The sequence below is a fragment of the Rana temporaria genome, chromosome 6 (assembly GCF_905171775.1).
Source record: "Rana temporaria chromosome 6, aRanTem1.1, whole genome shotgun sequence".
NCBI classification, from domain to species: domain Eukaryota; kingdom Metazoa; phylum Chordata; class Amphibia; order Anura; family Ranidae; genus Rana; species Rana temporaria.
The window spans coordinates 114,597,740-114,622,499 of record NC_053494.1 but is presented as its reverse complement, the minus strand read 5'-3'; the positions used below and the strand labels follow the sequence as shown (position 1 = coordinate 114,622,499).

General features: G+C 45.7%; 1 protein-coding gene across 1 annotated transcript; it reads right to left on the bottom strand.

Annotated features, from left to right (window-relative positions):
- Window positions 1-810: 810 nt before the first annotated feature.
- Window positions 811-24,760, bottom strand: NDUFB3 (NADH:ubiquinone oxidoreductase subunit B3). Its single transcript, XM_040357207.1, has 3 exons — window positions 24,654-24,760; window positions 8,856-9,000; window positions 811-1,026 (listed from the first exon to the last, which is right to left on the bottom strand). Exons 2-3 carry the CDS (start codon window positions 8,996-8,998, stop codon window positions 870-872), a joined length of 300 nt encoding a protein of 99 aa, XP_040213141.1. The 5' UTR covers window positions 8,999-9,000; window positions 24,654-24,760; the 3' UTR covers window positions 811-869.

Genomic DNA, 24,760 nt, shown 5'->3' with positions numbered 1-24,760 from the left:
AGCTTCCCCTCATTTCAGATCTTCCGCGACTGCACTTGTAGTGCAGAGTGGATTTCCCTTTAGTAAATCAATCCTTATGTATGAACCTCAGTCAGAGTCTCTGTACCCCTTATATATTTCAGTAAAAAAATAAAATAAAAAGCATGCCAACTTTCAGGCCGATTTGAAATTTTATAGTTCGTATTAGTAGAATAATCTTCCTCAAAAAGTATTACACGATGGACAAAAAAATAGATAAAAAATGACACTGAACAATGTGCTTTATTTAAATGATTTTTCTCTTGAAATGCTGTTTAGACAATCAAAGCAGTTGTAAACCGCTGAGCGAGTTTTTTTCTTCATACCTGCAAGGTAAAGGCATAATGCGCTAGTATGCATCGCATTCCAGCGATGCAATGTCACTGCTGGGAAGGGGGGGGGGGGGGGTCGCTTCTAACTTCATCCAGGATCTGCGGACTCTGGCTGTGTGACTGGCTGTAGCCGTGATGATGTCACTCCCGCATATGCGTGGGGGAGCCACCGTTTAAGGCACTGGACTCTGAGGGAACGGGCCGGGTGGCCATTCTTCAAAAGCGAATGCGCCAATGACGTCTTCTGTTGCATATATAGTAAATGTCTCCTAAACTGCGCACGTTTAGGAGATATTTACAATACCTATAGGTAAACCTATAATAAGGCTTACCTATAGGTACAAGTCAGAGATGGAAGCTTTCTTCCACTTTAAACTCCACTGATATTACTTGTTATCTTCCCATTTGATTTGCACTGATTATTAATGTTTATCTTAGGAGCACAAAGTAACTACACATCTAAAGTAGGGCAGATCATTTTATTAAAGTTCCTTTTGTTTAACAGACTTTATACATATTTTAATGGTGTCCACTGGTTTTCTTAGGTGGAAAAAGGGTGTACTCCACTCCAAGTGCAACAACAAAGGCAACAAAGCCCCATTTAAAACCTTTGAAGAGAACTTGGTTTAGGGTGACAGGTTTAGAAAAGGCTCCCGAGTATCTCCAGGCTTCATTCCTGTAAATTAAGCAAATGTAAATAAATCAGTCAGCAAACATAAAATAGGTAAAAATACACAACTTGCACACTAGAAGCCGCCAACATGTCTGAGTAGTCTAAACTAGACAATCCGTCTCCTGTTCTTCACTGACAACAGTCTCTCTGTTGAGCTGAATTTGGCAGCTCACATCCACTTCCCCAAATTGTTGTGGGTATCCGTGTAAGGAATCCAGCAGAGGTCTGTGTAGTCCCGCCCCTGCCCTGCCCTGCCCCGCCCAGCACTGATCCCAATCCTTCCTGGTCATTGGCACCACGTGCTGCAGCTCCTCCTTTCTTCCTAGTATCGGTTTTGGCTTGGAGGAGCGACAAAGAAATGCCATAGTTAGCTTGTAATGCAAACAACTAATCGATTAATCAACAACTATAAAATAGTTGTCAACTATTTTCAAAATCGTTTAATCGGCCAGCCGATTAGTTGGCCTGCATATAGAATGGATTATTTGTTTACAGATCATGAAATACTGGGCAGCACACATACAGCTGAGAACACCGTCCATACATGTCAATAAGTGCCTGAGAACTTATGAATGTGTGAGAAGCAATGCCTCATGGGACATGTAGTCCTGGGCAGGAAGTGAGTGGTTCTAGAGGCAGAAGTTTTTTTTACCATGCTATAGGGTGGGGATATGCAATTAGAGGACCTCCAGCTGTTGCAGAACTACAATTCCCATGAGGCATAGCAAGACTCCGACAGCCACAAGCAGGACACCCAGAGTCAGAGGCATGATGGGACTTGTAGTTTTGCAACAGCTGGAGGTCAGCTAATTGCATATCCCTGCATAGGGGCACTCTGCATTAGAGCTGCACAACCAATCGTTAAAAAAAAAAATCGTATTCAACCCCCCCCCCCCCCCCCCTGACGATCTCCAATGCAGAGTTCATATAACAAGTGGAGAGAATTTATTTGCTCACTCAGCTGTCAAAAGAAAAAGTCCAGGCAGTCTGCCAAGTTTAGATCAAAGGGATAAACTTCTGCGTGTAAAGAAAAAGTCAGTCTGCCAAGTTTTTTTTTAACATGAAACATTGTATCCAACTTCCTTCTTAGAGCAAGATCTGTGTGTAAATGCAGGAAGTTTAACCACTTAGGGCCCTTTCACACGGGGCGGATCAATAATCCCGCTTGCTCAGCGGGGATCGCTACTTTAATCTCCACTGAGCCGGCGGATGACAGGGCGGTCCCCGCACACTGTGTCTTTTCTCTGCTCTCCCCTATGAGGGGGATCGGATGAACACGGACCGTATGTCCGTGTTCACCCCATCCGATGACGGAAGGAAAAATTGGTTTTCCTCTGTCTGCAGAATCGAAGCATTGCGGAAGTGGGCGAGATCGGGTGTCAGTGGATGTTCATCCGCTGACAACCGCGATCTCATAGGGACCAATGCATGTCCCTTTTTCATCCGCACACGGATGGATGAAAAAAGCGGACATATGTGTGAAAGGGGCCTAAAAGTCCAAATCTTCTCCCAGAAGAGGAGAATCATGGCTGCTCTGTGCAAAACCATTACACAGAGCAGGCAAGTATAACATTTTTTTCCCTAAACAAACATCACTTTAACCACTTGACGACGGCTGGCCATAATAAGGGCCTGGGCTTTGTGCGGGTATATCTGAATAATGCCTGCAGCTACAGGCATCATTCAGATATCGGCTTTTTCAGCCAGCGATTCCCTACACCATAAGAATGATCATAGCAGCTGGTCAGCTGCTTGATCGGTCTTATGGTTGGCGAGAGGGGGCGTCCCCCTCTCCCGCCGCCCTCTGGTGCTTCTACTCACCCGTGCTATTAGAGCAGGGGTATTCAAACTACGGCCCTCCAGTTGTTCAGGAACTACAATTCCCATCATGCCTAGTCATGTCTGTGAATGTCAGTGTGTTACAATGCCTCATGGAATGTGTAGTTCTACAACAGCTGGAGGGCCATAGTTTGAGGATCCCTGTATTAGAGAGTCGGAGAATGGATCCGCCGGCCCCAGATGTTTACCATAGAGATTTCCGGCGGACCAGATGGTTGCTGGAGTCTCTATAGTCTTTCGGAAGGCCCGGCATGATGTTATGAAGCCACGCCCGGCCTCTGCATTTAAACAAACTGAATTTTAACCCAGAGAAGGTGGAGTCAGAGACTGGAGGTAATTTAATATAAGGCATTACAATTACATTTAAATTACATTTCATGTCTGATGCCGCGTACACACCATCACTTTATGTGATGAAAAAAAATGACGTTTTTAAAAACGTCACTTTAATTGACTGTGTGTGGGGGAAAACGTCGTTTTATGTCTTGTAAAAAACGACCAAAAAAAATTGAAGCATGCTTCAATTTTATGTGTCGTTTTTCAAAAGTGCACTTTTTACTTCACAGAAATTGACCGTGTGTAGCAAAAAACGTTTTTTCATCCACGCATGCCCAGAAGCTACTTATAAAGCAAGCTTCAATGGTAAAACGTGGTGAACGTAACCTCACTTTGCTAGAACATTGTGAGAAAACGATGGTGTGTAGGCAACTTCGTCTTTAAAAATTGAAGTTTCAAAAACGTCATTTTTTACTTCACAGAAAGTGTCGTTTTTTTTCATCACATAAAGTGATGGTGTGTATGCGGCATCACTCCTAGGTAAAATGTCCATATATCCTACTTCTGGGTGTATTCATTATTATTTATATAATAAAGGTAATATATATTAGTAGTGATCTCTTTTTGTACTATAAAAGGGATAATTTTAGTTTTTTTTTTTACCCCATGATGACAGGCGATACAAAAAAAAAAAAAAAAATGCAGGCAGCTGCTACTAAACGTTTTAGGCCTGGTTCACACCTATGCGTTTTTTGCAGAAACGCAATACAGTTCATTAATTATGGTTTCCTATGGGACACGTTCACATCTATGCTTTTTTCAGCCGCTGCGTTTTTGGAAAGGGTCAAGGACTTTTTTTCAATGCAAAACAGTGCTCTTTTTTTGGTTCAATAGACTTCAATGGAGAAGCTGCAGAAAAGCATGTAGTGCGTTGTTGCCGCCAATTTGCGTTTTTTAACCACTTCCATACCGGCACTTATACACCCTCCCGCCCAGACTAATTTTCAGCTTTCTGCGCTGTTGCACTTTGAATGACAATTGCGCCGTCGTGCTACACTGTACTCAAACAAAATTTTTATCATTTTAGAGCTTTCTTTTGGTGGTATTTGATCACCTCTGGGATTTTTATTTTCTGCAAAAAAAAAAAAAAAATGACCGAAAATTTAGAAAGACATTTTTTTGGTTTCTGTTATAAAACATTGTAAATAAGTAAGTTTTCTCCTTTAATGATGGGCACTGATGGTACTGCACTGACAAGGCGGCACTGATGGGCACTGATGAGGTGGCACTGATGTGGTGGCATTGATGGACACTGATGATGGGCACTAATATGCCGCACAGATAGATGGCACCGATGGGCACGGATAGGCGACACCGATGGGCACGGATAGGCGACACCGATGGGCACGGATAGGCGACACCGATGGGCGACACGGATGACACGACACTCCACACCAGGGAGAAAGCCTTGCATTACTGTGTGTAGTTACAGACAGAAGAACAGGAAGTGAGGATTTCTCAGAAGAAATAAGGACATTTAAAAGCAAAATCGAAGGATGAGGTAAGTGAAGGAGGACTGCACTAAGGTAAAGAAAGCTATTTAGGAAAAAAAAAAAAATTGTACCTTTACAACCCCTTTAAAGCTGAACTCTGAGCAGTGGGTTAACTGCTCGTTTTGGTCTAGGGGTTCAGAGAGCCCAGATATAATACCCTGATCCTCCCAGCGCAAGACCCGTCCCTTCGGCTTCTGCAACCCCTGCGGTCTTGTGCTGTGGTTTGTTCCTGATGTTTTCACGCTCCTATTTACCAGCTCTGGACATGAAGACATCAGGAAAATTCCACCGCTGGACATGGGGTGTCCCCGTTTTCCAGGGGATCGGGCGAGTATAAATGCTATGGATGCTGTGTTCACCCCTATACAAACTGAGCAGTTAATCCATTCAGTGTAGACACAGCCCCACTGTCTGGGAATTTTTTTTTCCCTTGAGTTGGGCTTTAAGGTCATGTGATGGGCAGACTTTTACCAAAAAAATAAAAATACAAAAAAATAAACCCAATAGGAATAAAAAATTGAACTATGCAGGCAGTGGCGGAACTACCGCCATAGCGACCCACGCGGGCGCTATGGGGCCCGCAGCCGAGTGGGGCCCGGTGAGCAGAGTCGGCTCTTTAATTAGGCGATCGCCATCGCGCGATTGCCTAATTTGCCTTCAAGGTGTTGTGCGGGACAGACAGAGACTGAAGGAGCTGAAGTGACATTGCTACTATCGTTCCTGGGGTGGATGGTGGGCAGGCTCGGGCTGCCTGCGTCCAATAGCAGGCTGCCTGGCTCCCAGGCTCCACCTAAAGTCGGCGATGGCGGCCCCAGTGCATGGCGGGAGTTGTAGTTCTCCCACAGAGTACAGGCACACAGACTTCAACTTGGCCGTCTGGTGCTTGTTCTCTGCAGAGAGACTACAACTCCCAGATTGCACTGCAGAGAGCGCGGGAGAGATAGAAGTTGCTTCTCCCTCAGAGTCCTGCTGCCTTTAGTCGTGGAGGAGGAGGACCAAGGTGAGGAGCAGAAGGTGGTCTCCGTGTGCCCCATTGTGTAGAGGAGTCTGTGGGAGTGGGACTACAATGTCCAGCATGTCTGTGGAGGACTAACTTAGTGCGAGGCTGGAGGGGGAAGTATAGTGTATCAGTCCAGGGTCTCTCACTCTCAGTATAACGTGTCTTTGCAGTGTGAGGAGGAGCACTGAACATCCTGATACCCACTGAACACTGTATCCACATATCCCAATTACCACATGTCAGCAGCCCCCCTCCCTCTGCCCCCTAAGCCTCTTATCTCCCCCTTCCATTCCCCCATTATTTTCTTCACCCCCTTTCTCTTCTCTCCTCACTTGCTCCATCCTCTCTCTCCCTCTGTCCTCTTCCCCCCCCCCTCTGTCCTCTCTACCTACATCCCTCTGTTCACTCTTGCTTCTCCTCCTCCTCCTGCTGTCCAGGCTATCTTCCCCCCATCCACTCTCCTCTCCCCATCCCTCTCTCTATCCTCTCCCCCTCCCTCTAGCTAGCCTTTCCCCCTCCCTCTTTCCACTCTCTTCTCTCCACCCCCCTCTTTCTATTCTCTCCCCTCCCTCTTTCCATTCTCTCCTCTCCCCCCTCTTCTATCCTCTTCCCCTCCCTCTGTCCACGCTATCCCTCCCCTAGCCACTCTTTCTAGCCTCTCCTTCTCCCTCTCTGTATCCTCTCCTCCTCCTTCTCTCTATCCTATCCTCCTCTCTCTTTCTATTCTCTCCCCTCCCTCTTTCCACTCTCTCCTCTCCCCCCTCTTCTATCCTCTTCCCCCTCCCTCTGTCCACGCTAAGCTCCCCCTATCTACTCCCTCCCTTTCTATTCTCTCCCCCTCCCTCTGTCCACGCTATCCCTCCCCTATCCACTCCTTCTCCCTCTCTGTATCCTCTCCCCTCACTCTCTCCCCTCCCTCTCTATCCTCTCTCCCCTCCCTCTCTATCCTCTCTCCCCTCCCTCTCTATCCTCTCTCCCCTCCCTCTCTATCCTTTCCCCCTCCCTCTATCTATCCTTTCCCCCTCCCTCTATCTATCCTTTCCCCCTCCCTCTATCTATCTATCCTTTCCCCCTCCCTCTTTCCACTCTCTCCTCTCCACCCCCCTCTTTCTATTCTCTCCTCTCCCCCCTCTTCTATCCTTTTCCCCTTCCTGTCCACGCCTCTATCCTCTCCCCATCCCTCTCTCTATCCTCTCCCCATCCCTCTCTCTATCCTCTCCCCATCCCTCTCTCTATCCTCTCCCCCTCCCTCTAGCTATCCTTTGCGCCTCCCTCTTTACACTCTCTCCTCTCCACCTCCCTCTTTCTATTCTTTCCCCCTCCCTCTTTCCACTCTCTCCTCTCCCCCCTCTTCTATCCTCTTCCCCTCCCTCTGTCCACGCTATGCTCCCCCTATCCACTCCCTCCCTCTCTATTCTCTGCCCCCTCTCTATTCTCTCCCCCCTCCCTCTGTCCACGCTATCCCTCCCCTAGCCACTCTTTCTAGCCTCTCCTTCTCCCTCTCTGTATCCTCTCCTCCTCTCTATCCTATCCTCCTCCCTCTTTCTATTCTTTCCCCCCTCCCTCTTTCCACTCTCTCCTCTCCCCCCTCTTCTATCCTCTTCCCCTCCCTCTGTCCACACTAAGCTCCCCCTATCCACTCCCTCCCTCTCTATTCTCTCCCCCTCCCTCTGTCCACGCTATCCCTCCCCTATCCACTCCTTCTCCCTCTCTGTATCCTCTCCCCTCACTCTCTCCCCTCCCTCTCTATGCTCTCTCCCCTCCCTCTCTATCCTCCCCTCCCTCTGTCCACTCTCTCTTCTCCCTCTCTCCTCTCCCCCTCCATTTGTCCACACTCCCCTCTCCCTCTTTCTATCCTCTCTATCCCACTTCCCCCTGTCCACTCTGATCTCCCCACACCCTCTCTCTATCCACCCTCCCCTCCCTCTATCCTCTCCCTCCACCCTCTGTCCACTCTCTCCTCTCCCCCTCCTGCTCTCTATTCTCTCCCCCTCCCTCTATCTACTCTCTTCTCTCCCCATGCCCTCTCTATCCTCTCCCCTCCCTCTCTCTCTCCCTTCCCTCTGTCCACTGTCTGCTCTACTCTCTCCCACCTCCCTCTGTCCACTCTGATCTCCCCCACACCCTCTCTCTATACCCCTCCCTCTGCCCACTCTCTGTATCCTCTCCTCCCTCTGTTCACTCTTATCTCCCCCCTCTATCCTCTCCCCCTCCCTCTGCCCAATCTCTCCTCACCCTCTCTCTATCCTCTCCCTCCCCTCTCTCTATTCTCTCCCACATCTCTCTGTCTGCTCTGATCCCCCCCACCCTCTCTCTACCCCCCTCCCTCTGTCTACTCTCTCCTCTCCCCCTCTCTTTATCCTCTCCCACATCTCTCTGTCTGCTCTGATCCCCCCACCCTCTCTCTACTAAACTCCCTCTGTCTACTCTCTCCTCTCCCCCCTCTCTTTATCCTCTCCCACATCTCTCTGTCTGCTCTGATCCCCCCACCCTCTCTCTACTAAACTCCCTGTGTCTACTCTCACCTCCCCCCTCTATATCCTCTCTGCCCCCTGTCTTTTCTCCCCCTCCTTCTCTCCTCTCCCCCTCTGTCTACTCTCTGTCCTCTTCCCCCATCCCTTTCTCTGTCCTCTCTCCCTCCCCTCCCTCGGTTTCCCCCGTTCTCTTTCTGCCCTCTTGCCCCCTCCTTTTCTCTCACCTCTCCCTCTCCTCCTTATGTCCTCTTTCCCCTTCCCCTCTACTCCCCTTCCTCTGTCCTATCCCCCCCCTCTCCCTCCTCCTCCAGGATCATGTATTGTGTAAAGACCATGGACCTCTACATCGGAAGCATGGGGCCTCATGGACACTATGAACAGCGAGGTCTAGAGCAGTGTTTCCCAACTCCAGTCCTCAAGGCACACCAACGGGTTATTTAAATTTTTGTTTTGCTGTTCAAAATTAATATAAGCTGTTGCTTGGGTACTGTGCCACATGAGTGTAGTAATGTGTTGTTCAATGGCATTAGTTTATTTTTTTTTTGGAGGGGGGGGGGCCCCATACAACATTTTGCTATGGGGCCCTGTGATTTCTAGTTACGCCCCTGTATGCAGGTTACATACTATTATGGATAATGATTGTTTAGTGGTGAGTAAACTTTCCTTCAACTTTAATAAAGCCATATTTACCTTAACCATGGATCCTTCAGACCCCTTCTCGCAAGCCTGGCCTGTACGTCTTCCAGGGGTGTTCCCTCTATTTTCCATATCCTGTAATCTGGTATGTGGAGCTTCCCATGTCCATGTCCGTGGTGTTCAGGTCCATGACCCATACCTGCATCAATAATCAAACAGTACACAGATCAAACGTGCGTATAGATAAATGATATTCCCATAGATTGTTTGTCACCAAGACAAAACAAAACTGTACATACCAAATTACAGCTCAAATCTGAACCAATAAGGTTATTCATTTTAAAGCTGGACTTCACTCACTCAATCAACATTGACTATTTGTTATTCTTATGCGGTTAGCATTAGTAAACAGAATGAAAGACATATCATATTTACTTGCTTTAAACTTTTTTTTACATTTCTTAAGTTATTTCCTGGTTTCCAAGCCTAGACACCCCAGGAGTCTTCAGGGGGGGTTCTCAGCTAAGCACACCCTCCGATAGATTTCAGGAAGTAAATGCTACATGACTTATCTTCTCTTACCTAGGCTACTTTCATACGGAGGTGTTTTACAGGCTTTTTTGCGCTAAAATAGCGCCTGTAAAGTGCCTCTTCTGCAGCCCCAGTGTGAAAGCCTGAGTGCTTTCACACTGGGAGGTGCGCTTGCAGGACAGGAAAAAAAAAGTCCTGCAAGCAGCATCTTTGGGGAGGTGCGGGAGCAGTGTATACACTGCTTCTAAACCGCCCCTGCCATTGAAATCAAAGGGCAGTGTCTGCAAAGCCCTTTGGCGGCAGCACTTTTAACCCTTTCTTCAGACGCTAGCAGGGGCTAAAAGCGCCCGCTAGCGTCCAAAAAGCGTCACTATAACAGCAGTAAAACGCCGCTAGAACTAGCAGTGATTTACCGCTAGACCAACCCCTCCCCCCCCCCCATTGTGAAAGTAGCCTTAATGTGAAGTTCCACTAATTTTTGCGTTTATTAAAAGTCATCAGCTACACTCACTTGTCCCACAATTTAGTGGTGCACTTACCCCTAGAGTTTTCACACTCTCTCCTCCCTCAGCAGCGCTGGCATCTTTACTATGGGCACCCAGCTTTGACAGCTTGCGGCTTCACAGTCAGGTGCCCACTGCGCATGCGTGAGCGGTGCTGCGCTATGCAATTGGTCTCAAAGTCTTCTAGGACCTGTCATGTGTCCCAGAAGATTTCGGGAGGGAAGGGAAAGGAGAACTAAGGCAACCAGAACGGAAGTTGCAGTGGGAACCTGTCAAAATCAGGTACCTGGTCCCCTCTCCTCCCCAAAAGCTCTGTTTCACAAACAGGAGCTGGGGAGGAGGTCTTAAAGTGTAATGCCCTGTACACACGATCGGTCAATCCGATGAGAACGGTCTGATGGATTTTTCCATCAGTTATCCGATGAAGCTGACTGATTGTCAGTCGTGCCTACACACCATCGGTTAAAAAAAACCGATCGTGTCAGAACGCGGTCACGTAAACCACGTACGACGGCACTATAAAGGGGAAGTTCAAATCCAATGGCGCCACCCTTGGGGCTGCTTTAGCTGATTTTGTGTTAGTAAAAGACGATTCACGCTTTTCTGTCTGTTACAGCGTGATAAATGTGCTATCTCCATAACGAACGCTAGTTTTACCAGAACGAGCGCTCCCGTCCCCTAATTTAGTCTGAGCATGCATGGATTGTTAACCGATGGACGTGCCTACAAACGATCGTTTTTTTTTCTATCGGTTAGGTATCCATCGGTTAATTTTAAAAACAAGTTTCACATGTTTTAACCGATGGATAAAAAACCAATGGGGCCTACACACGATCGCGTTGGTCTGATCAAAACGGTCCATCAGACCGTTCTCATCGGATTGACCGATCGTGTGTACGCCGCATACGTTTTTTTTTTTTTAAGTGATTTCTCAGCAAAATAAAGCATGGAGACATAGATAGATAGGCGATTTGCTCTCAATCCCGCAAATACTTGGTATCGGTCCCGATACCGATACTAGTATCTGGACAACCCTAATAAAAATGATGTACATACAGTTTTTGGTTTGTGGTGCTCAGATGCAGTGTAGTTCCACCTCAAGGCCTCCGCGTTTTCATGTGCCCGGGTGGCACAGACGCAGCATCCGGCCCCGCTACCTGTCAAGGTCTATGACGGGCTGAAATACACTGGAGCTGGACACTGTACGAAGTGGTACACGCACTTAGGGCCGTATGCCTGGAGCGCAGATATTGTACGTTCCCTAAACGCATAGGTCCCAAGCATGAGCATGACTTGATTTAGCTTCCAGACACAGTGTATTACAGCCTGTCAAAGATCTGTGTCTCCCAGGTGCACAAAAATGCTGGGATTGGATACACAGGGGCCCAAGAACCCAGTGTGCATGAGGCCTGGCTATTACTAGTTGACAAAAAGTTGCTCAGTTTTGTTATACATGATATTACTACACCTCATACCGTTTTACCTCTTGTAAAGATAGTCCTGTTAAAGCATGAACATACACAGAATGACGAGACGCAATTTATAAGACTAAATACTGCCATCTACAGGTAAATAAAGAAAAGCGATAGCATGGTTTGATGAATTAGCAATGTCGTGGACAGTTCCAGCTTTTACCGTCAACTCACCAAATGAGACATCATACACAGTCAGGCCACTTATTCTCTGATTCAGAGTACTAGCAGAATCCTTCCATAAGAAAAGCTACAGAAACAAAACCATTAATACAAGCATAAATTCCACCCTGAAAACCCTAAGAAAATTTCCCATCTCTACAAGAGAAAAAACAGCTGTGCACATTTAATATCTACATACACTCCAGCACTAAAAAGGTATATGAAAAATAATCAAAGAGCAGCAATCCATCATAACAGAGAATGAAGGAAATCTACAGACAACCCCCATAGCTGGCCTTCAGGCAACAAGCCAATTTTAGACTTAAAAGCAAAGTTTACCTTTGTTCACTTTTTTTTTCTCCTCTAAATTCCAGCTCCCCTATGTACCAATATAGCATTAATGAACTTCTTTTGTAAAAATAAAACGACTTTCCATTTATTCTACCCACGCATACCTCACTCTTCATGGATGGTTGTAAACACTGCTCCATTACTGGCCTTACTTCCTGGACAGACTTTAGGTCATGACACAGGAAGGAGTTGACCAGCAGAAGGTAGATGATGCAGGGTGTGTGCTAATGAGATCAGCAGGTCAACTCTTTCCTGTATCTTGACCTAGAGTCTGTCCAGGAAGTAAGGCAGAAGTAATGGAGCAGTTTTTTCAAACATCCATGAAGAGAGAGTGAGGTGAGCGTGTGCAGAATAAATGGAAAGCGGTTTTATTTTTGCAAAAGAAGTACATTAATGCTAAATAGGGGAGCTGGAATTCACAAAAAAAAAGGGGGGGGGGGGTGATCTCCCATACATGATTTTTACCTATAGGTAAGCCTCATTATAGGCTTACCTATAGGTACCGTAAATAGGATATTTACTGCACATGCAGCCAGTGACTTCACCGGCGCATGCACTCTGAAGGCGTTGCCACCCGGACCATTCCTTCAGAGTCCTGTGCCGTAACAGACGACTCCCGTGTGCATGCGCAGCAGTGGTGTCATCGTGGCTCCGGCCAGTCACACAGCCAGAGTCTGCGAACTCAGAAGGAAGACGGGTGAACATGGAAGCTGTGTTAGTGGTGACAGCTCGCCGCTGGAAAGGCTTTGTTCCAAGGTAAGTTTCACATAATGTGCTAGTATTCGATGTTGGTGGTTTACGACCACTTTAAGGATATGTTATCTAGGAGGTGCACCGAATGGAAATTTGTGCCGAAAACCGAAAATGCAGGAAAACCAAAATGTTTTTAAAAAATATATATTTATTTTTCGCACGCAGTCCAATGTGTTTTTTTTCTGCATCAAAAATGCATGTATGGTAGGTTATATGGTTTCCAATGGCATAGTTTACAGAAGTGCGGTCAGTTCCAGTAAAAAAAAAAAATAGAATGCTACATTTTTTTCTGCACTGAAACGCAATAAAATACATCAAAAATGCACATCAACGAACCAAAAAATGCACTAGAAAGTATATGTCCCCATTTAAGGTGAAGAAAAAAAGGAGGGGAAAAATGCACTGGAAAGAATCAAAAACGCGCCACAGACAACAAAAACGCGCATTTAGAAATGCATCCGGACTGCATTTCTATGGTGTGAACTGGCCCTGAAAACGTAGCAAGAACACATCAATAACACACCCATGTTACGTTTTTGATGTGGTTTTCGAATCACATGACCCATGAAAAACACACCACAAGCACAGTAAAATGGTAGTAAAATTGTGGCCAATGGAAAGTCTACCTTCTCTATTCATAGATCACTTTTCAATAATAGCAGCTATAGTACAGCTTCTATGAATGGGAGAGAGAAAGGGTGGGCATAATCAGCACTCTTGATAAGTGCCAGTGATAGGTCCCTTGGCTCTATTAACGCCCACATTACAGAAAGATTACTGCTAAAGAGGTACGAAAGGCATCAGAGGACAGAGAATTTCAACTACAATTGCAGCCAGCTGCAGAAGGGACAATTCACATGGACAATGAGTACAGTCCATTTTACTGTAATGCCCTGTACACACGACCGTTTTTCTCGACAGAAAAAAAAAAAACACATTTTTTCCTGATAGGATTCCTCTCAAGCCTGCCTTGCATACACACGTTCAGGCCAGATACCACCCGTCCAAAGCGCGGTGACATCCAACACGTACGACGGGACTATAAAGGGGAAGTTCCACTCAAACGGCGCCACCCTTTGGGTGGCTTTTTCTGATCCCCGTGTTAGTAAAAGTTTGGTGAGACGATTTGTGCTTTTCAGTCTTTGTGCTTTTCAGTCCGTTACAGCGTGACAAATGCGCCATCTCCATTATGAATGCTAGTTTTACCAGAACGAGCGCTCCCGTCTCATACTTGATTCTGAGCATCCACGTTTTTTTCCCCCTCTGAAAAGCATACACACGACCAGTTTTCCCGACGGGAAAAAGTCCGCCCGGAATTCCGGCAGGAAAAAAGAAAACATGTTCTTTTTTTGTTGTTGGGAAAACTGCGATGGAGCTTACACATGGCCGGGATTCCTGGCCAAAAGCTCTCATTGCAGTTTTCCTGCCGGGAAAACCGGCCTGTGTGTATGAGGCATGACTGTTGAAATCGGCACATGGCTGTGCGTGGAGTCTGCCCACCCAGCCTGAAAATCACCGGCTCTCTGCTCAGGGAGCTCCAAGAACCAAGCAATCAACCGTGTTTGATCGATCAGTTCTCAGTCTTAGGACCCGTACACACGATACAAAAATTGGATGGAAAAAATTTGCATGACGAGCTGTCTGCCGATTCTCGGATCGTAAGTACGGTGCTTTCGAAAGCCGATTTCACGTTTTCGTGAGACAAAAACTGGATGTGCAGACTATAAATTTTTTGTCGGATGTGAACTCAAATGTACGATTTTTGTTTCATTAGTACAGTTTTCATACGCGAAAAATCTTAAGAGCAGGACTGCGCATGTTCAGAAACAAAAGAATACATACAAAAAACGATTCAACCCTTTACGTCACTTCTGGCCTACCAAAATTTTTGTATTGTGAGTAACCTCTTCACTTTCGACATGAGACTAGCATGCCACAAAAATAAAAATTGGTCTACGAAAATCTAAGCGTGTGTACGAGGCTTCATCCACCTAGGTAAGCAGGATTCCCCCCAAAAAAATTCCCTTGCTTCTTTTTTCAGTGACAACCAGTTTTGAATTTCTGTTTCTATACTGGTGAGTAGCAGCGGTGACCAGGACAAATAACAAGGGGATATCTATCCAGTGGGGACATAAATAGCAATACAAACCTGGAGCTGTAGAAATAGGAGCACCACAATGGTTTTGAAATCTAAAATTATTTATTGTATTATAAAGATCAAAGGTTACAAATCAAGTTTTTTTTGGGGACTTTCAGATGCCCTCTTTAATAGGGCGCCAATGACTGGATAGAAAGAAATGATGAAGTTTGGAAAATTGGGGGGCGTGGCCAGCAGCCGAGGCGGATGGCTGTGTAAGGAGAGAGCTCCGTGAGACCCGCTCGAATCCAGCTCCATCCAGCGACGCAGCAGCTACTTTTGGGCATCATCCGACTGTCCCTTACCTCGGGGAACCCAGACGCAGCCATGGGGAAGAGAAAGAAGGAGAAAGGGCCGAGGAAATTGACGGACTTCTACCCGTCGGCGAGCACGCCTAGGCCGCAAGATGGCGCCGAGGCCTCGGACTCGCGTTCCGGCCTGCACCTCAGTAGCGGTGACGGAGCAACTCCACCTCGCGGCCAAGGCTCCTATCCTCCACATACCATCAGCAGAGTCTCATCGCCCGGCACATCACCCATACACAGCCCGCAAAAATCGGTGCAGAAAACGTCCTCATCCCACAGATATGCAGGTGAGCCAGGGGATGGGTGTAACTCACAAAATAGCACCAGTGACTTTGTGGAGCAGATTAATGAATTCCCCACTACAGGCCAACCCCTTAGTGATACAGTGATGAGGGACATGTTGATTACACTCAGAGGCTCCCTGCATAAGGACATGATGCTATGTGTCACCCAGCTAAAAAGTGAGGTGTCTGCCATTGGGGATAGAATCAGCCATGTTGAAGACAAGATGGGGGACTTCACTACAGCCCACAATGAACTAGTGGATGCCCACAACGATGCTGAGGGAGAAATGCAAGCCCTAAAAGAGAAATTAGCAGATTTGGAAGACAGGTCGAGAAGGAATAACATAAAGCTGAGGGGGGTGGAGGAGGCCGTGACCCCAGCGGAGCTTCGGCATTATGTACAGGCCTTCATAGCAGCCCTGCTTCCTGATGCTTCTACTAACGAAATTATAGTGGACAGGGCTCATAGGCTCCCTAAGCCCAAATACCTGCCTGAAGGGGTACCAAGGGATGTCATAGCTCGGGTACACTTTTTCCACGTTAAAGATGACCTCATGAGATTCACCCGGAAGAATCAGCCCCTGCCAGGCCCCTACTCCAACATTAGTGTCTTTGCTGACCTGTCCAAACACACCATGATGGCGCGCAAAAATCTATCCTCATTTACCAAAATACTGCAGAATCACCATATCACATACTCCTGGGGCTTTCCGACCAAAATACTGGTTACCAAAGAGAATCGCACATATGCGATTACCAATATTGAAGATGGAATTGTCCTGGCCAAAAAATGGAACCTGCTCCCAGAGGAAGCTGATGTCCCCACACAGGATCAAAATCTCCCAAGGCTATCCCCTGAGTGGCGTCAGAAGTGACACTCCACACCTTCAAATGAGCATTATCCTGCTCCCTTCTTCCTTTCTCACCGCAGTACTATGCATTGCCTTAAAAGTATGAACACCAGAGTAGCTGGCTCTGGGTCTCGGGGAGACGTACCCCCCTATCTCCATTGCGAAAATGCTCGCACCTAGTGGAACTGTTTGTTTGTTTTTCACGTTTTTGTTCAAGTTATTTGTTTTATTTTTCATTTTTACTGTACCAAAGGATTCCCACACTAGGAAGGATCTCCCTTCAGAGAACTTGCTAACCACAGACACCTTCAGCATTTCAGAACTTTTACAGCCTTGGAAAAGTGGACCAACAGCACCATCTTCAGGTAAACTTAAAGCACTACATCTGCATACAGAATACTCCTCACCACACATGGAGCATCCCTTATTGTTACCACCATGACGATTTCAATAGTATCCATGAATGTACATGGTCTTAACAGCCCCTTTAAGAGATCTTCCATGTGGTCAGAAATGGCCAAACTTAAAGGAGATGTGATATGCATCCAAGAAACACATTTTATGACTTCTAAACAACCTAAGTGCTCACACAAGGCCTATCCACACATCTTTCAATCCACTGCCCCTGTCAAGAAAAGAGGTGTTCTGTTGGCCATTAAACATACTGTGGCGTTTAAATTGCACGAGTTAGTGTGTGACACGAACGGACGATACATCATCCTGACCTGTGATCTGAATAATGCAACCTATACCTTGGTTAACCTATATGCACCGAACAGGAGGCAACCGAGATTTTTGAATTCTCTGCTGAGGAAAATTGAAAAAAATCAAAAAAGGATCTCTGATTCTGTGCGGTGACTTTAACTGCATACCTGATCAAACTTTGGACTGTTCTCAACCGCAGGTCTCATGCAGAACAGAGATTCGATCCCTTATCCACAGCCATAATTTATATGACACCTGGAGATGCCTTCACTCCTCAGAAAGGGACTACACCCACTATTCCTACCCCCACCGGGCATACTCCAGGATTGACCTGATCCTCTCCGACCTACCTCTTCTACAAAGGACTTTGGAGGTCAAAATACACTCTATAACGTGGTCGGACCATGCTCCTGTGACCATCCTGTTGCAGGACGGCTATCCATCCGCTCCGACCTATTTGTGGAGGAATAATGTTGAGTTGCTTTCCAACCCTGTCTTGACGGATGGAATTGGATTGCAACTTAAAGAGTTTTTTGCTATTAATGACAATGATGACACTTCTGTGGCCTCCCTGTGGTGTTCACATAAAGCATTCAGTAGAGGCATTTTGATCCAGGCTTCTGCCAGGCAAAAGAGGAGGAAGGCAAAACAGTTGAACGACTTGCTAGAGGAGCTTAAAACCCTAGAATCCCATCACAAACAACAACCTACCCCCACTCTAGAAGACAAACTATTTCTATGTAGACACAACCTTCGCATATTACTAATGGCCACTCACCAAACGTACTTACGAAGGTCTAAGGCAACATACTATGCCCACGGCAATAAAGCAGGGAAAGTCTTGGCAAGATACATAACTAAACGGCAACAACAGACCAAATTACCCTACATTAGAGATCCACATTCTAATGACATGGTTAATCACCCGACACATATAGCAAACGCATTTATGAAATACTATAGAGATCTTTATAATCTCCAACTAGACCCACTCACCACGCAACCCACCGAATTAAATATTAACTCATTTCTCAATGCAATCTCTTTACCCTCATTAAATGCCGAGCACTTAACCACACTCAATGCCCCGATCACCCTTACAGAAGTCACAGACACCATACATGCCCTTCCTAATAATAAATCTCCAGGTACAGACGGTTTCTCGTCAGAGTACTATAAGGTTTTCTCTCCGATTCTAGCTCCGTCCTTATGCGCCTTGTTTAACAGTGTTGCCTCCTCCTCTATATTTCCTGAAGAAATGCTACAAGCAACTATTGTAACATTGCCTAAACCAGGGAAGAAGCCCGATACTCCACAGAATTTTAGACCTATATCTCTCCTTAACACAGACCTTAAGGTCTACGCGAAGATTATAGCGAATAGGTTGGCCAATATCACTCCTTATTTAGTAAAGTCGGATCAAGTGGGATTTGTTAAGGGACGTCAAGCCCCAGATGGCACTAGGAGACTATTTAATCTGATCAGCCTATTGGAAAACAGGAAGACACCAGCAGCTTTTTTAGCCCTAGACGCAGAAAAAGCTTTTGATAGGGTGCACTGGGGTTATCTCAGGGCTACCCTACAAAAATTTGGCCTGCAAGGCACCATCCTATCAGCAATTTCTGCACTATACACATGCCCCTCGGCTAGGGTCTTCTCGTCCGGCGCCATCTCCGATCAATTCCATATTACAAATGGCACTCGTCAAGGATGCCCGTTGTCCCCTATAATCTTCACCCTGATGATGGAACCCCTGGCCGAGACTATCAGATCCAACCTAGACATATCAGGGATTAAGGTAGCGGGAGACATCCATAAAATTGGTCTCTTTGCAGACGATGTAGTCTTGACAGTGACAAATCCGGCTTCTTCCTTGGCAAAGGCACAAGAAATATTACAGCAGTTTGGTGCAGTATCCTATTATAAATTAAATATCACTAAATCCTGTATCCTACCCATTAACCTCTCTAAGTCAATGGTGGCATGTCTCAAAGAAAGATTCCCATTCCAATGGATGACTAACTCCCTAACATACCTGGGTATTAAATTGATCCATCCCTCTAAACAAACATACAAGATGAATTTTAACTCACTTCTCGCAACTATCAAAACGGACCTAGAACATATCACAACATTTGAAATGTCATGGCTAGGCAGAATAGCAGCACTAAAAATGACACTTCTCCCCAAAATCATTTACTATTTTAGGACCATCCCTGTGGTGATTCCTGAGGCCTTTTTTTCACAAGTTGAGAAGATATTCAGGAGGTTCATATGGCAGGGTAAGATGCCTAGAGTGACGTTTGCCACAATTCAAAGACATAAATGGGAAGGAGGTATAGGGTTCCCCACTCTACGAAATTACTATAGAGCCGCAATCCTAGACCAAATGAAGGCGTGGTTTGAACCAGCTCCCTCCAAACTTTGGGTTAAAATAGAAAAGGCAACTGTCAGAGGAAGGGACCTTCCGGCACTACTATTAGCTAAATTGACGAGCCTACCGTTACCACAAACTGTTTTGCCTTCTATTGAGACCACACTCACAGTTTGGGGGAACATACAACCCCACATTGACCCTACGACCAAAAATAAACGCAGAATTACCGACCTTGCAATCATTGAACACCTGATACCTGACCTAACAACCTCCTCATGGAGACAGGACGGACTAACAACCGTCCAAGGGGTATTGAATAGACATCCGCCCACACATATGTACTCTTTCACTAGACTGAAACACTTCCAACATTCACATTCGAATTTAACTTTTGAACTCCCTATAGATATCTGGTCATATCTTTGCACATCCTATGATAAACCTAGGGGACTATCTTGGTTTTATGCCCTATTACAACATAGCAAAAAACTTACTAAGACATCACACATGACTAACTGGGAAAAAGACTGGGGCCACACATTCCCACTTGATGTATGGACAAAGGCGATTAAACTGACGTACAGATATACCCATTGTACCAACCATTGGGATAACATGCTAAAAATCCTACATAGGTCCTACCTCACGCCAGTTAGACTGTCATTGATCTTCCCTTCCGAAACTTGCCTCTGCTGGAGGAAATGCGGAACCAAAGGTAATATCTTCCATATACTATGGGACTGTGAACGCATTCGTACATATTGGAACGATGTATTTAAGTTAATGTCATATGTCACAGGTATTATTGTGTATCCAACACCTCCTCTAGCTTTAATGAATATTTCGATTACTCCCATACCGGTCTCATTAAGAAGCATAGTGATACATATTCTAATAGCTGCCAGATTAACCCTTACTTCAAAGTGGAAAACTGCCCAGGTTCCCAAGCTAATCGAGGTAATACAAAGAGTATCTACACAACACTCATATGAAAAATACTTTTCCATTCAGTCTGGCAACTCCCGCTCTTTCCATGAACAATGGCTACCTTGGACTTCTAAATTTCCTGATTAAGTCACTCCGCTCAACTGTCTAATGACAACCAATAGGGGATCATTTGGTACAGACGTTTTATGTGTTAATATTATTATTTTGTTCTCCCCTTTTTTCTTTTTTTGTTACTCTTTAATTACTTTAATGAGTTCTACAATCCATATCATAATGTTAAAAATGATATGGGTATACACATAGTGGTTTCGGCCTTTGCTTGTGGGCCCGCCCACTTGGGTCCGGCCTGCGGGCAATGGTCTATCGCTCTGAATAAGCACTAAAAGAAACATGCCTTATTACAACAATATTTGATTGATTTACCTAACATGCTTCAGGTTACTAGCTTTTCCCTTTGTAGGGGACCGTGGCTCCACATTGTGTTGTAGGACGCGCGGTCTCCGACCCTGAATTTTCATTTACAACATGTAGTAACTTCTTTTTGGATATCACACAATATATTGTTATTACTAATTGACTATCTTCTGTGGACCTGTGTGTCCTCTTTTTGATGTCTTGCCTATGATATGTTCCTTTTTAAAAAAAAACAATAAAAAACCAATTGAAAAGAAGTTTGTAAAATTATTAACTTTAGAAGTAGATTTAGTACCAGTATCAAGGATGTAAAAATCAGCTGCTACAGCCTTCTTCATACCAGTAATAAATCTACCTTTAAAGTCATACTAAAGCTTCACATTTTTAAATAACAGACATGTCATACTTACCTCCACTGTGCAGCTCGTTTTGCACAGAGTGGACCCCAATCCTCGTCTTCTGAGGTCCCTCGGCGGTTGTCTTGGCTCCTCCGGCTTCTGATAACCCCCCCTGGGAAGCGCTCTTCCAAGGGGGTTACCTTGCTGGCACGATCACGAGTCCTGTATTCGGCATCCACAGCCGCCAACTACAGGACTTGGCCCTGGACCTTACATCATTGGAGTAGATTGATAGCAGCGTGAGCCAATGGCTGCACTGCTATCAATCTATCCAACGAAGAGCCGAAAAGAGCTCGGGAGGGGGGCTCTCTTTACTACAGAGGAAGCTTGGGGGGAAGACTTATACGAGAGTGAAAGCTTAGGGGGGGGGGGGGCTCCCTGTACTACAGAGAAAGCTTGGGGGGGGGGGCTCCCTGTACTGCAGAGAAAAATATTGAGGGAGCTCCATGCACTACAGGAAAGCTTGGGGGGGCTCACTGCACCACATGGAAAGCCTAGGGGACTAAAGCCTGGTACACATGATCGGATTTTCCGTGGACAAAGCGCAGGACTTTTGTCCGAAAGACATTGGCCATGAACTTGTATTGCATACAAATGGCAAAGAATCGTCATCCAACAAACATGAAACTACGTGTTTTTTTTTAGCTCTTTAGCACCACCCTTTGGGCAACTTCTGCTAATGTTGTGTTATGGTGAGCTTTGCTTCCGAGCAGCAGGATTTTCTGACAACAGTCTGTCATCGCACATTTCCCGTCTGAAAATCCAATTGCGTGTATGAGGCTCAACTATACCATGGGGTAATCATGGGGGTGGGGGAATGTCATATTACAGGTAAAGCTTTGGGGAGCTTATTATACTACAGGGAAAGCTTGGGGACTCACTGTACTGGAAGGAACCAAATCCAAGTTTAACTTTGAATGAGAAAAATGTGAGTTTGTTAGGCTGACATGCACTAGATATGTGGGTATGTCCCTGATTTTGTTTTTTATTGGTTTAATAGAGTAAAATGACACTATTAAATGTTTTTCATCCTTTTTCTGAGCCGTTTAAATCTGACATTAAGCCTAGGTTCACACTGATGCGAATTCAAAATCGCGGTAAAATGCGCGATTTTACCGCGATTTTGCGGCTGCGATTTTGCCGCGATTTCGGCCGCGATTTAATGTAAATCGCAAAAAGTAGTACAGGAACTACTTTTTGAAATCGCAGATGCGGAGTCGCACTGATTAGGACAGTGCCATTGCCGACAATTGCCGCCGATTTGAGATGCGATTTGACATGTCAAATCGCATCTCAAATCGTTCCAAATCGTACCCAGTGTGAACCAGGGCTCAGGTACATAAATTATGCAGGACCCTGGAAGCAGAGTTTCTGGGAAAACTGGAGAAAGATCATGGTGAACCAGTGCTCCAGGAGGTCTATGGGACTTGCCATACACTGTGGAAGTCATTGCTATTTGGTGAGTTTATTTCAGTCCATTGTTCAAGGTTTCCATTTCTGGACAGTTACATTGTTCTAATGCCTCTTGTTTCAGGCAATCTACCAGTCCACAGTTATATCATAAACTATCAGTGGGGTGATGTATGAAAAAAGTGTTCTATAACAAAAATCTGTTTTTATTTCCTATAGCAACTAATCATCTTTCATTCCCGCAGTACATGTTTAAAGGTAAACTTCAGGCATTAAACAACATCCACTCTTGCAGGGATAAAGTGTATTACTTAGGGGTAGATCCACATACAAATACATCGGCGCAGCGTATGTGAGATACGCTACACCGCTGTAACTTACTTTTTGCTGGTTCGAATCCCCAAAGAATTTGCGCCGTAAGTTACGGCGGCGTAGTGTATCTCAAGCGGCGTAACGGCGCGGAATTCAAATCGGCGATTAGGGGGCGTTTCATTTAAATGAAGCGTGTCCCCGTGCCGAATGAACTGCGCATGCGCCGTCCCTAAATTTCCTGCCGTGCATTGCGCTAAATGACGTCGCAAGGACGTCATTTTTTTGAACATAGACGTGACTTACGTCCATCCCGATTCACGGACGACTTACGCAAGAAAAAAAAAAAATCAAATTAAACGCGGGAACGACGGCCATACTTAACATGGCAAGTCTAACTATACGCAACGAAATACCAGCTTTAACTATACGCCGGAAAAAGCCGACTACAGACGACGTAAAAAAATGCGACGGCCGCTCGTACGTTCGTGGATCGCCGGAAATAGCTAATTTGCATACCCGACGCGGAAAACGACGTGAACGCCACCCAGCGGATGCCGAAGAATTGCATCTTAGATCCGAAGGCGTATGAAGACGTACGCCTGTCGGATCTTACCCAGAAGCCGTCGTATCTTGGTTTGAGGATTCAAAACAACGATACGACGCAGGAAATTTGAATGTACGCCGGCGTATCAGTAGATACACCGGCGTACTCGCTCTGTGGATCTGGCCCTTAGTATTTATCCCTTGCCCTGGCCGGTTCCAGCGCTGTTCTCTTATACCCGAAGCTCCAGGCTGTGGGCAGTCGCTTAGCATCATCACATACAGTGCAGGGCTAATAAAGTCTCACTCAGGGCAAAAACTCATTTTTAACTTGACCTCCCTTTCATCCATCTCTAATCTATCTAGTCCCCCCTTTTTCTTTTACCCCCTTACCCGATGAAGGTAGATATACTTGCCCAAGTTCCCAGTCCAGGTCCTCTTTTCGGTGTGGGGAATTGCTGATCCTGCATTTCAATGTCACCCAGAGACCACCGGTCCCCTACTGTCCCCCTGAGATGAGGTCATCCTCGTCTCTCTCCTGAGAGGTCCCCAGCATAAAAATTCTAGTACATCCAACAATCTCCTCCCCCTTGACTGAAAACACTGCTGCCCAAAGGTGCCCCTGTGTTCTTTTATCCAGAGTGGGGCACTCTAATACAGGAGGTGTGTTACTGGCCAGATCTCCGGTGAAAACAGAGTTAAGAAAATCCTAAAAAAAAAAAAACACTGATGCAGCCACCACATCAAATGATTGGTTAGCTGCAATATATTACATTTTTGGTTTGTTTACACTTCATTGCGGGTATAAAATACACCATGGAATGTATTTTTAAACACAATTAGTGTAGGTAAATGAATTTCACCTTGTATCGGCTTTGCAGTCTCTGTACAGCAGGGCTGGAGTGTGAGAGGAAGAAGCAGCACAAGCAGCCATCCAGTTCATGTACTGACATGAGGCATGGTGATAGGAGGAGAGGACAGAGAGATGAGCCAATCATTATTCTGCTTGTCTTTTCACTGCCCAGTATACCTGGGTACAGAGGACATCTAGTGGCAGAAAAGGAGTACTGCAGGGTAAATCTTTGGATTGAAGGTGAATGTTGCAGTAAAAGCTGGTTTTAGTATTTTATCTCATAATAGGATTATTATTATTATTATTTTTTGTCACTGGAGATCCAATTGGCTGCCATGAACAATTATGTTCTGTAAGCCCACTTTTCATACATCAGAAAGCTGTTCCCACCCCACTGCTCCCTTTTTTGTGTATGTTTTCCTTTTGTAGAAATCTCATGACAGTCAGAACCACGATATAGAAAATCAAAGCTTGCAAACGAGCCCAGCGCACACCACACATCAACCTTCTATGTCCTTTACCGAAGGAATTAAACCCTCTTCTCACCTGCAGTCACAGCCTCCGTAGCAGGGCCACTTCTTGCAGAACGGAACCGGAAACGGGTTTCAGTGAAGGACGGATGTCAGAATAACCTTGTGAGCTCCTTGTCATAT